Source organism: Lithobates pipiens, unplaced genomic scaffold, assembly GCF_037356315.1.
Source record: "Lithobates pipiens isolate NorthernLeopardFrog02 unplaced genomic scaffold, aLitPip1_a1.2 Scaffold_28, whole genome shotgun sequence".
NCBI classification, from domain to species: Eukaryota; Metazoa; Chordata; class Amphibia; order Anura; family Ranidae; genus Lithobates; species Lithobates pipiens.
In genome coordinates this window covers 86,291,379-86,304,871 of record NW_027507789.1, presented here as the reverse complement: position 1 = coordinate 86,304,871, position 13,493 = coordinate 86,291,379, and the positions used below count along the sequence as shown (strand labels likewise).

The 13,493-nt window shown below is 45.2% G+C and overlaps 1 protein-coding gene across 5 annotated transcripts in view; it reads left to right on the top strand.

Annotated features, from left to right (window-relative positions):
• Positions 1–13,493, top strand: part of RETREG3 (reticulophagy regulator family member 3) — a 489,061-nt gene that overhangs the window by 430,774 nt on the left and 44,794 nt on the right. For 4 of the 5 annotated variants that reach the window (XM_077459456.1, XM_077459453.1, XM_077459455.1 and 1 more), the window contains one exon: positions 2,136–2,268. The exons of the other annotated variant lie outside the window; for it this stretch is intronic. In XM_077459456.1, coding sequence (XP_077315582.1) covers positions 2,136–2,268 — 133 coding nt within the window. The remainder of the gene's footprint in view (positions 1–2,135; positions 2,269–13,493) is intronic. 5 annotated transcript variants of the gene reach the window in all.

Sequence of the window (13,493 nt, the reverse complement as noted above, 5' to 3'; positions counted from 1 at the left end):
GAACATCGGCCATTCGACGAACACCTCGAGCATCCCACAATGCGCTGCACAGTGCATTCTAATCTCTGATTGGACAAAGCTTTGCCCAATCACTGCACAGTGAATAGCTGGTTGTTGAGGAGTTGGCCAGGAAGCCAGCCACCACATCCCTTAACAATGGATGAGTTATCAGCTGTCAACGGGTTTCCCCGCTGACAGTTTAATGAAAAAAAAAACGGCATGGAAGTTCCCTTAAGCCATATCAGGCCCATTGTACCCTTACCCATTCACCATAAAAAGTGCTAAAAATACATACAGGAGACAGTTTTTGACAATTCCAAAATCTCCCCCATGTAGATTCATCGTCAATCATGATGCCCTCCGGACCCGGAAAAAAAAACGCTCAAGCCATGACGAAAGCTAACTGCCGAATGCCTGCTGTGCCGTTGACAATGGATCTACATAGGGGGACATTGTTTTTTTTTTTTTTTTTTTTTTTTTTTTTTTTTTAATAAAGGAATTGTCAAAAGCTGCCTTTTGTGTCTCTTTATTTTTGACACTTCTTTTTTTTTTTTTTTTTTTTTTTTTTTTGTGAATGGGTAGGGGTAGAATGTACCCCATACCAATTCACATGGGGAGGGGGCTGGGATCTGAGGGTTATAGGGGACTTCCAGATTCTGATAAGCCCCCTGCCCGCAGATCCCCACAACCACATCCCAGGGTTGTCGAGAGGAGGCATTTGTCCCTATCAACATGGGTACAAGATGCTTTGGGGTGGGGGGGGAAGAGCCCTCCTCCCCTGTCCCAAAGCACCCCCTGATATTGAGGGCATGTGGCCTGGTATGGTTCAGGAGGGGGGACCCATACGCCGTTTGTGTTTTTTCTTTTTTGCCATTTTTTTTATTTTCGGCAATGGTATTGTATTTCAGGGAATTTAACTGTCATTTTTTTTTTCTTTATAAATGTCAGTTTGCTGCAGCAGGTTCTATTCACAGTACAGATGCTGTACTTTACAGGCAGACTAAAGTAGAGCAGACTGTTTCATTTTATGCATCATAAAATCACTGCTCCTCTAAAAACTATCTTTAAAAAAAATTGCATTGATACATGTTCTACAGGGCAGTACCCAGGCCCCAATAGTCTTTTTTTTTTTTTTTTTTTGGCCAATAACTTGCATATAAGCTTTCAAAATTCAGGACTTTTGATTTTTCAAGTTCAGGTCCCATAAACTTTAACAGGGTTTGGGTCTGAACTTGTGATGTTCGAGAGATCTGGTGCAAACCGAACGGGGGGGGGGGGGGGGGGCGCCCAACTCCAGTTAAGAGCTTTGGAGAGAACTGAAACTGGAACATGCTTAGTAGATGATAGTAGCTGGTCTACACAATCTCTGGCTGCAGTTGGGACATAGAGAGGATGAGAGGGACAGCTGAAGGTAGGATCAACCAGGTATATTTCACTCTACACAAAACGAAATGCTTTAGCAGTGGCTTTGTGAGTATTTGCATATTGTTCTATAGATAGTAATCAGAGTATTTCATAGTCTGGATTTATTGACACTTTAAAATCTGTTTCTTGGAGTTCATTAAGTGCCTAGTACTACTTTTTTTTCTTTCCACAAAACTGAAGCATTCTGGGACTGGGAGGGGTTATGCCAAGCTGGTCACTATTTTTTGTTGCCAGTTGCTAAATTCTTGTAGGCTGCAGTACAACCCAGTTGTTTTACAACCCTGTGTCCTTAATAAACACCAAGCAAAGGACTTCACAGTAAGTATCCTACTTTATTTCTGTTGTGTTGCTGTAGGGGAGTTGTTCTAACTTCCTGCCTGGCAAAACGTCAGCAGGATGAGTGGGTAGTAAGGGTAAATCTCTGTAACGGGGCCCCAAAAAGCAGTATAAACCTAACAAGTGATGCTCTCTCCAGAGTGGAGAAATACCCAGATACATCTGTATGAGGAAATGCATCATTTGCTCCTTTTCTTCATTTACACTGCTAGTGGTTAATGATGATGACCCAGTGCTGTTATGTAGCAGTGGGGGGAGAGAGTCAGCCCCTGCGCACACTCCGAAGAGAGCAACTTGGGGCATACACAGCCATGCATATGGAATTCTTACAGCTTTCTGCGTGCACACTCATCTAATGTGAATTTCTTCCACAGCTGGATGACTCTGCAGTTGCAAAAGAACTCACTATATCTGACTCTGAGCATTCGGACGCAGATGTTTCCTACACAGAAAATGGGACATTTAATTTATCTAGAGGCCAGACCCCTCTAACAGAAGGATCAGAAGGTAAACTAATCTAATCTCAGAAATATCCAGATAAACACAAATGTGAAATGTTTTATGTACACACACACTTTGACATAAAGCTGAATTCCAGGCTAAACCTTACTAGTCCTAACAATGCCCCCTCGTAACATTGCCACTAAGCAGGTTGAAGACAGGCCCGTCTCCGGTCACTATACAGAGACCTGTCAGAGCCCCGCTCACCTCTATGGGAGATCGGATGAAAACGAACCACCTGTCTGGTTTTATCCAATCCGATCCGCCAGATGGATGGAAAATAGGGTTTTGATCCGTCTGTATTTCACAGACAGGATTGAATTGGATATGAGCGGACATGTCTCCGCTGACATCTGCCACTCCATAGAGGTAAATGGAGCGCACAATCGGGTCCACCTGAAAAACTGACAGGTGGGCCTGATCACAATGCCAGTGTGAAAGGGGCCTTATGCTTGCTAATAAAAAATTAATTAAAAACAAATCATGTTGCACTACTGATAGGGAAAACCCAGAACTTAAGGGCTTTCAGTAACGTTGACAGCTGAAGTCGAATTCAAGATGATGTGTTTTAATATACAGGCATGTAGCTATCCACAAGCATGGAGAACAACTTTGTATAGTACATGGTATACATTCAAATATATTGTTCTAACTAAAGCTGGGAGCCTGACTACATTTATACACTCTAAAAGGTGGTGGGGGTCTCGTGTAAGCCTCTTTGAAGGCCTAATCAAATTGTAATTGTATTTTATATTCACAAAGGGATGGCACCTAGGTGTCACTTCCAGATTCTCTGGGAAAATGCCTTTTCACAACTGGAGATGTGAATGGCATTTGACCACAAACACGAGAACAGTTTATACATCCTGTAACTAAACATTTGTAAAAAGTATCTCTGCTTAATCAGAATACATGTTTTGATAACAATGACAAAATGTTTGATAAATGGCGATTCCATGTACTCGCTCACTACTGAGATGCACAAATATTTATAATCAACTGGCAATATGTGCCTTTATATATTAGGGGGTCAGCCTGGGGCAGGGTTAAGAAAGGGTTAATTGAGAAGGGAAGGTACTTTCCCTTCAGACCTGCTTATTGCCAGATGGGCTGAAAGTGTCAGAGAGGAGCTATTTGAGTAGGAGAGAGAGAGACAGCAGCACACTGTGTGATGAGATACATTGCTGGGTCGTGTACTTGCTGGGTGAGCTTAACCACATAAAATATTGTAGCTCTGAATGGAGCCATGATCTACAGGGGGTCCCCGGTTTACAAACCCATTAGGGACTTTACTCCTGTTTGTAATCCGGAAAGGTTTGTGAGTCGGCCGCGCATGCACAGAATGACAAGTACGGACATTACCGATGTTCCGTCGAATGCTGTTCTGCGCATGTGCGGCCAATTACCGACATTTCCTACATTTTCTGAGTCTCCATCTTTCTGCGCATGCGCAGAACGGCAGAGGGTCCCTGCAGCGCCCTGTTCGTAAGTTGGGCGTTCTTAGTCACGGACCCCTTGTGTTGCCTGAAAGCCTGTATGTTGCCGCAGCACGCTGTGTGAAAAGCTGGGGAGACTAATGTTGCAGCAGTGCTGGACACTTCAGCGCCTATATATATCACTCAGGAGTTTTTTTTCTTCTACCATTTCTAATTTGGAAAAGAAGATTGATGCTATGATCACTCTCCATAGTGGGTCTAAGCGTAGCAGATCCCCATCCAGTGCTAAGGACCCTCATATTGAGCTACAAGGGGCAGAGAATCAGGAAGATCTTCCAAGAGATTTGGAAGATACTTATATATCCTCTTCCGAATATCCTAATATAGAGGGAGTTATCACAAGACAGTGTGCTTGTACACTCTCTTACTAAATTGGCTCGTTCAACCTTTTTGCTGCATGCAGCGCAGGCTCTTGATGAACCCACCTTTGGTTTGGGATCACTAAAACCTCCACCATCTGGGGATGCTTTTCCCATTCATTCATGGCTAAAAAAGCTTATATATTCTGAATGGGAACACTCGGATAAACAGTTTTATCCTCCCAGAAAGTTTCCTACACTTTATCCTATGGAGGAGGATTTCTATAAAAAATGGGGGGTTCCAGCAATTGATGCTGCAATCACCTCAGTAAACAAAAATCTCACTTATCCAGTGGATAATGCGCTGATGTTAAAAGATCCAACAGATAAAAAGTTGGAACTTCTTTTTAAGAAAAATATGTCTCTAGCAAGTTCAGTAGCGCAGCCGGTTTTTGCGGCATTTGGTGTATCTCAGTCCATTAAGAAACACTTTGTGGAGATAATTAAGATTCTTCCTGATCAGCAGGCTTAGCAATGGGCTGGCATATCAGATGCTCTGTTTTACAGTAGATGCTATGAAAGATTCTATTATCCAAGCCTCATGGCTTATGCTAGGACCAATACATTCTCGCAGAGTCCTGTAGCTGAAAAATTGGTCAGTAGAAGCACCGTGTAAAAAAACTTTTGGCCAGTATTCCCTTTCATGGTTAACGGCTATTTGGAGACTATCTGGATAAATACATCCAAAGAATCTCTAATGGGAAAAGCTCTCTTTTACCAGTAAAGAAGAAGTTTAAACATTTCTCATTTAAGCGTACTTCCACACCTGTGCCAGGGGCATCAGCCTCTAGGCAGTCTTGATGGCCTCCACTGGAAAGACCCCAAGGGTAGCACCAGGGTCAAAAGAGGTCTTGGGGCAGAAAACCTGCAAAACAGAATGCTAAAGACTCCCTATGAAGGGGCGCCCCCGCTCGCTCGGGTGGGGGGAAGGCTTCTGCAATTTTCAAAGATCTGGCAGGAACAATGTCAAGACAGATGGGTGGCTTCATCAGTTTCTCTAGTTTACAAACTAGAGTTCAGAGAATTTCCGTCGTCTCGTTTTCTAAGATCAAATGTTCCCAGGGATCCAGAAAAAGTCCAAAAAGGAAGTCTCTCTTTCTTTCTAGCTCTGGGTCATCTCTTATGCCAGCAGGTGATATCAGAGGTTCTCTTTGAGGAACAGGGCTCAGGATTTTATTCAAACTTTTTCATGGTTCCAAAACCAAACGGAGAAGTAAGACCCATTCTAGATCTCAAAGATCTGAACCAGCACTTAAATATCGGAATCCTTTTGCATGGAATCAATCCGATCGGTTGTTGCCATCTTGTTTCCATCTTGCAAGGAGGGGATTTTTTGGCATCGATCGATATCAAGGATGCATATCTCTACGTGCCGATATTTCCCACTCACCAGAAATTTCTACGCTTCAAGATAAAAAAAATAATTTTCAGTTTGTGGCCCTGCCATTCGGTCTAGCCACCACACCGCGGGTGTTCTCAAAAATTCTGGCACCTCCTTTAGCCGGATTAAGGGCTCAGGGCATAACGGTCCTAGCCTATTTAGACAATCTTCTTTTTGTAGACCATTCAGTCTCTGGTCTAAACTAAAGTTTAATCAGGGAAAATGGTGGCCTCCTTCGAGGCCGTCCCTTATGCGCAGTTTCACTCTAGACTGCTACAAAACACCATCCTGTCGTTCTGGAACAAGAAGGTTCAGGCTTTGGATTTTCCAATATGCTTATTCCTCGACGTACGTCGGAGCCTAAATTGGTGGTTGATATCCAGCAACCTCCAGCAGGGGAAATCCTTTCTGCCACTATCCTGGAAAGTGGTTGTTATATCCTCTGAGTTGTGAGAGACACCAGACTCTGGTCTGGAACAATGGATGTTTATTTCAGTACTCACTGTACACTGCAACATTCATCTCAGGACAGTACATCTTATTATGCTGCTTACATGTGCTCTAAGATGGATATGCCCCTTGACCCTTGTCATCACTCCTGGGTGGAGCCAGCCTTAAAGTGGTAGCCTTAAAGTGGCAGTACATGTGGAACCCTTCAGGTATAACAGTGGTGACGACGGATGTCAGTCTTTTAGGCTGGGGAGCAGTCCTGGAAGAAGCTTCTGTCCAGGGGAGATGGTCCAATTCAGAGAAAACCTTGCCCATCAACATTCTAGAGATTCAGGCAGTACATCTGGCCCTAGAGTCATGGGCGCTCAGGCTACGTGATTGTCCTGTCTGGGTTCAATCAGACAATGCCACAGCCGTGGCTTGCATCAATCACCAAGGGGACACAAGAAGTCGTGCAGCCGAAAAAGTGGTGAATCATGTTCTAGCTTGGGAAGAAAACAACATTCCTTCCATATCAGTGATTTTCATTCCAGGAATAGAAAATTGACAGGCGGACTACTTGAGTCGTCAACAGTTATTTCTGGGGGGAATGGTCCCTTCAGCTCCGACATCTTCCTAGCGATATATCAGAGATGGGGTATTCCGGACGTTGACCTCATCGCTTCCAGATTCAACAACAAAGTCGACAACTTTGTCAAGAGCGAGGGATCCGCTAGCATGTGGAACAGACGCATTAGTCTTCCCATGGGATCCGTTTTCACTGATCTATGCATTTCCTCCAGTTCTACTACTTCCGCATCATCTCTGCAGGATCCAGCATGAACAAAAGGAGGTCATTCTGGTGGCCCAGAAGATCTTGGTTTGCAGAGATCATAAAGATGGTAGTAGGACTCCTTTGGACTCTGCCATTATGGCCAGACCTTCTCGCGTAAGGTCCGGTTTTCCATCCTACCTTGCGGACGCTAAATTTGACGGTTTTGCTATTGAAACCCACATTCTAAAAGACTGTGGGTTACCCCCTTCAGTAGTGTCTACTTTGGTTAATGCCAGGAAGCTGGCCTCCAGAATAATTTACTACAGAGTCTAGAGGGCATATGTTTCCTGGTGTGGATCCAGGGTTTGGCACCCCTGGAAGTATGCCATAGGTAGGATCCTTGAATTCCTGCAAATGGGATTAGAAATGAAGCTGGCCTTGAGTACTATGAAGGGCCATGTCTCAGCCTTGTCAGTGTTTTTACAACGGCCTCTTGTTTCTCACTCTGGTGCGTAGTTTTATTCAGGGGGTAACACGGATCAATCCCCTGTCAGGGCACCTCTAAATTCTTGGGATTTGAATTTAGTCTTATTGGCTTTACAGAATCAGCCTTTTGAGCCTTTATGGGAAATTCCCTTGGTTCTTTTGACAAGGAAAATAATCTTTTTGGTTGCCATTTCTTCTGCTAGAAGAGTATCGGAACTAGCGGCTGTTTTGTAAAGAGCCATATTTGATCATGCATAAGGATGAGTTGGTTTTGTATCCCCATCCTAAATTCCTATCAAAGGTGGTGACATGTTTTCATTTAAACCAGGATATTCTATCTTCTTTCTTCCCAGAGCCTCAATCTAGGGAAGAGTTATGCAGTAAGAGAGATCAGAGTCTATTTAAAGGCAGCCGCTCAGGTTCGCAAAACAGATGTTTTGTTTGTACTGCCAGAAGGTCCAGAAAGGGGACATGCAGCATTAAATTCGGATGGCTGGATGGATTCATTAAGCGAGTGCTCAAACTTATGGTCTAAGGAAAAAAATTAATTCCGCCTTTTCATATTAAAGCACACTTTACCAGGGTGGTTAGTGCCTCTTGGGCGGTGCATCATCAGGCTTCTATGGCTCAGATCTGCAAGGCCGTAGCTTGGTCTTCAGTTCATACATTTACCAGATTCTAGCAAATCGATGTTAAAGGTCATGAGGATATTGCCTTTGGGCGTAGTGTACTGCAGGCTGCAGTACGAGTCCTCTAGCCTCTCTTTTGCCCTACTTTTTTGTGTCTCCCTCCCTTCAGTTGCCATTGCTATGGGACATCCCACATAGTAACTACTATGGCTCCATGTCCCCTGATGTATGAAAAGAAAACAGGATTTTTAAAACAGCTTACCTGTAAAATCCTTTTCTTTGATGTACATCAAGGGACACAGAGGTCCCTCCCTTCTTTGGTATACACTTGTATTGCTTGGCTACAAAACTGAGGTACTCCCAGTAGTGGGAGGGTTTATATAGGGAGTGCACTTCTGGTCTTGGGGCGTGCCAGTGTCCATTACCTAAAGGTGGCCTTTTAACCCACATAGTAACTACTATGGCTCTGTGTTCTCTGATGTACATCAAAGAAAAGGATTTGACAGGTAAGCGGTTTTAAAAATCCTGTTTTTACTAGACTGTCTCTGAGCCGGTGTTCTGACGAGAAGTGTTTCCCCATCAGATAGTGTCCGCCCCATACGGCTCAGCGCTTGCACAGTACAGAGGACAAGGAGACGCTGAAAGTATCTGAAGTTGAACAGCTGACCATCAGCTGTACACGGTGACTGCGCACTTAATAGTCGCCGCTTTGTAACAGGGCCCCTCGCTTCGCTCGCCACACTTCGGGCACGGCTTCCCTTTGCTCAGCATATTTTTATTCTAACTCTATGTCCACTTGAATGGTGGGGCTTGAACTTGGACACAGTGCATGCATAGGCCCCGTGTAGAGCTGACGATAAGCTGTTCATCTTCAGAGATTTTTCGGGATCTCCTTTGTCCTCCGCACTGTGCAAGCGCAGTATAGGGCGGATACTATCCAATGGGGGACAGTATTTGACAAGACACCGGCTGTTCACCCCTCTGATCCCCCTACAAATTGGTGGAGGTATGCAATGGACAGTTTGAGGGGTACAGGCCAATCCCATATCCTGGGTGAAAGCTGCACAAGCTGTGAAGTCTTCAGAATAAGCCATGGAGTAGCTAATTAAACAATTAGCAATGTCTAATGCCCAGGCAGATGCTATGCAACCGGAAACAAACCGCTTACTGGCTGAACAGCTAGCGGGACTGCAGAAGGCATTGACCTATCAGGCTGAAATGATGAAAGGTGATCCTGTTGTAAAGAGTGACCCCCGGAAGGCAGTGCAGCAGACCCTGCAAAAGATGACAGCGTGGAACCATACCTTGCGGTGTTTGAGAGGGGTGTCAGCAAAGAAAGGTCTGCCTGACAAAGACTGGGCAGATGTACTGGCTCTTTTCCTGACTGTAGACCCCCAACAAGTATACTGTGATTTGGCCCCTGAATCGGCACGGGATTATAAGCTTCTGATAGCAGAAAGCTTAGCATGGCTGGAAGTGACTGTCGCTTTAAGGGCGAACCTAGTCTACGACTGCCACTTTGACGAGGCTAAGCCTGCCCATGCTCAGCTCTGCCGACTGATGCACTTGTTCCAAGACTGGCTGAAACCTGAGGAAAAGACAAACACACTCAGATTGTGGAAAGAGTCGCACTGGACCATTTCCTGCATGGACCGTCCAAGGAGCTCCACCGATGGGTGGCTCAATCCGAGCCTCAGTCCCTGGATGAGATGGCTGCTGCTGTTGAGCACTACAGTTGTGCGGAAAAGTTCTAGAAGAGTCCCTCTGTCACAAGAGAGCTGGCCCGTTCCAAAGAAGTGCATTCCAGTAAGAAGGGGGGCACCCGTTGATTGCATGGTGGCTGCTCGGGGGGCATAATACAACTGCCAGGAGCACCCCAGGACCTAAGCTTCCGGAGAACCGACAAGGGGAACCCCATGAGGTTAGCTGTTGGTCCTGCCATCAACTGGGTCATGGTCATCTGGCGGCCCAGTGCCCAAGTCGGGAAGAACTAATTGAGTGCAACATGGGTCGCCATCGCTCCATGTATGCTCATGCATTATGTGCTGCGAACAGCCTGAATCCGCATGAGTGTGTACTGCGGGTCAACGGACGGGGTGTTAGCGCTCCTTGACTGTGGCAGTGTCATTGTTCTGCTCTGAGCTGACGGGTTGCAAAGAAAGCTAGTACAAAGTGGACAGTTTGGGTCATCGGTGTCATGGTGATGTTAAAAACTATCCGGTAGCCTGTGTAACCCTGTGTACACCAGCAGGAACTGCTATACTAAAAGCTGGGGTGGTCCCAGGATTACCTCATGACTTACTAATTGGCCAAGACTTCCCCATGTTTTGGGACTTGTATGAACAAAAGTGTAAAGGTTCGGGGGTTTGCCCCAAAAAGCAAGAACCCACAGAGGTAGTAAATAATACTGTGTTGCAGGAGGTTGGTACTGAGGAGCAGTACCAGGTTGCCGAACCTGCAGGAAGTGAGCCCGGTCCCCTGGAGTGGTTTGCAGGATTGTAAGTGGATAGTACCTTCTCTGAGCCAGATATGTCAGATCACGGGGCTCCTGGGAAGATTTCCTTAGTGCTCAGATGAGGGACCCCACTTTGATCCCCACCAGGGAACAGTCTTAAACGGTGAATCACAGCATCCTGGGGCGGTTGTGCAGTTCCCCCATTTTGCTGTGAATCATGACATGTTGTACCGAGTAACTAAAAGTCGATAAAGAAGCGTTGGAACAACTGGTGGAACCCAAACCTTTTACAGTGACTTACAAACATATTCACCCCCCCCCCCCCCCCCCCTTGGTTTTCTGCCCATTTTGTTACATTAAAGCCTTTAGTGCAATGTCTTTTTTAATCGGAATTATATGTGATGGATCAGAACACAATAATCTAAGTTGGTGAAGTAAAATTAGAAAAATATATACATAAAACTATTTTTCAGAAATAAAAAAATTGGCATATGCGTATGTATTCACCCCCTTTGTTATGAAGCCCATAAAAAGCTCTGGTGCAACCAATTACCTACAGAAGTCACATAATTAGTGAAATGATGTCCACCTATGTGCAATCTAAGTGAGGCGCCACTAAGCAATCGTTGCCATGAAGACGAAGTAACTCTCCAAACAAGTTAGGGACAATGTTCTTGATAAGTACAAGTGAGGGTTAGGTTATAAAAAAAAAATCCAAATCTTTGATGATCCCCAGGAGTACCATCAATTCTATCATAACCAAATGGGCGGCACAGTGGTGTAGTGGTTAGCACTCTGACCTAGCAGTAAGAAGGGTCACTGGTTCGAATCCCAACCACGACACCACCTGCCTGGAGTTTGCATGTTCTCCCTGTGCCTGTGCGGGTTTCCTCTGGGTACTCCAGTTTCCTCCCACCCTCCAAAGACATGCAGGTAGGTTAATTGGCTTCTGTCCAAAATTGGCCCTAGTATATAAATGGGGACCTTGGATTGTGGGCTCCTTGAGGGTAGGGACTGATGTGAGTGTGCAATGTAAAGTGATGGGGACAATTGTAGACACTCAGGTTGAACTGGATGGACTGGTGTCTTTATTCAACCTTACTAACTATGTAACTATGTAACACGGCACAACAGAAAACCTGCCAAGAGATGGCCGCACACCAAAACTCACAGACCGGGCAAGGAGGGCATTAATCAGAGAGGCAACACAGAGACCTAAGGTAACCCTGGCAGAGTTCCACAACAGATTGGAGTATCTGTACATAGGACAACAATAAGTCGTACGCTCCATAGAGTTAGGCTTTAAAGCAGAGTGGCCAGAAGAGCCATTACTTTCAACAAAAAACAAACACCGGGGGGGGGGGACACCATCCCCACATTGAAATGGTGGTGGCAGCAGCATGCTGTGGGGATGTTTTTCAGCAGTCAGGACTGGTAAACTGATCAGAGTCAAGGGCAAGATGGATACAGGGATATTCTTGGCAAAACCTGTACCACTCTGTGTGTGATTTGAGGCTAGGACAGAGGTTCACCTTCCAGCAGGACAATGACCCCAAACACACTGCTAAAGCAACACTTGAGTGGTTTAAGGGGAAACCCCCCAAGTCAATACTTTAAAAGTTATGCACATTGACTTTTTGTGTTTTGTCCTATTTGTTGTTTGAAGATTTTTTTTTTTTTTATTTTAAAGCAAAGTTGTCGCCATGTTCTGTAAATTAAATGATCCAAATCCTCAAACAATCCATGTTAATTCCAGGTTGTGAGGCAACAATACACGAAAAATGCCAAGCGGGGTGAATACTTTTGGAAGGCACTGTAGGTCTAGTGTGTTACATTTGGCTCATAGTCTTGTATTTAGGGGTCACCTTTAGCCTTGGAGCGGCTAAAACTCAGGAATGGTTTTTACAGCATTTTTATTGGCCCGGTGTATATATCGGGAAATTAAGGACTACTGTGAGTCCCGCCCCACAAGTCAAAGAACCGCTCCAACACCCCATTTTGCATTCTGCTGGTACCACTTCCAATTATCGAGGTTCCCTTTGATCACATAGCCCAGGACTTGGACCTCTCTACCCAAGTCAGCTAGGGGAAACCAATACATTTTAGTTGTCCTTGACTATGCCACTAGGTATCTGGAAGTGGTCCCTTTAAGAAATTGCTCATCCAAGGTCATTGCACAGAAGTTGGTTCAGATGTTCATGAGAACAGGACTCCCATCCGAGATCTTAACAGACCAAGGTACCCCGTTCATGTCAAAAATGATGAAGGAACTCTGTAAACTGTTTAAGATTAAACACTAAACACTTGCGGGCTTCAGTGTATCACCCACAAACTGACGGGTTAGTGGAGCAGTTCAACAAAACCTTAAAGGCAATGCTAGGGAAAGCAGTTGAGGAGGATGGTCGGAATTGGGATTGCTTGTTACCTCCTTTGTTTGCCATAAGAGAGGTACCCCAGGTTTCCACTGGATTCTCCCCCTTTGAGTTGATTTATGGGAGAGACGCCTGTGGACTACTAGACATAATGAAAGAGACGTGGGTAGAACTCCCCATATCAGAGTTTGGTAGAACATGTCTCTCAAATGCAGGACCAAATAACAAATTATCTACCGGTACCGGAACATTTGCAAGCTGCGCAAAACGCCCAGAGTTGTGTATAAGGTTACAGAGTTTAAACCTGGGGATCGGGTGCTGGTGTTAGTGCCTACCTGTAGAAGGTAAGTTTCTCGCCAAGTGGCAAAGACCCTTTGAGATAGTTGAGAGGGTGCGCAAGGTCAACTATAAAGTCCATCAGCCCACCGAACGTAAACCTTACCAGATTTACCACATCAACTTGATCAAACCATGAAAAGATAGACAGGTCTTGACAGTCAGTTTGAAGGTCCGGAAGATCATTGTGTCCCGGAAGATAATTGTGGGCTATTAAAGGAGATTTGTCCCCAACTTTGCCAGCCCTAGCAGCACCTCTGACTGATATCACTAAGGGAAAGAACGCAACTGTTGTTCAGTGGATTGTAGAAGCAGCGTGTTGGTATCTCCCGACTTCCAAAAAGAGTTCCTGGTACAAACAGATGCCTCAAAGTTGGGTCTGGGTGCAGTACTGTCCCAGATGGTTGGGGGGGTGAGCACCCTGTTGTGTACTTGAGTTGTGTACTTGAGCCGGAAGCTCACGCCAGCTGAGAGGAATTATTCCATTGTGGAAAGGGACTGTGTCGCAATAAA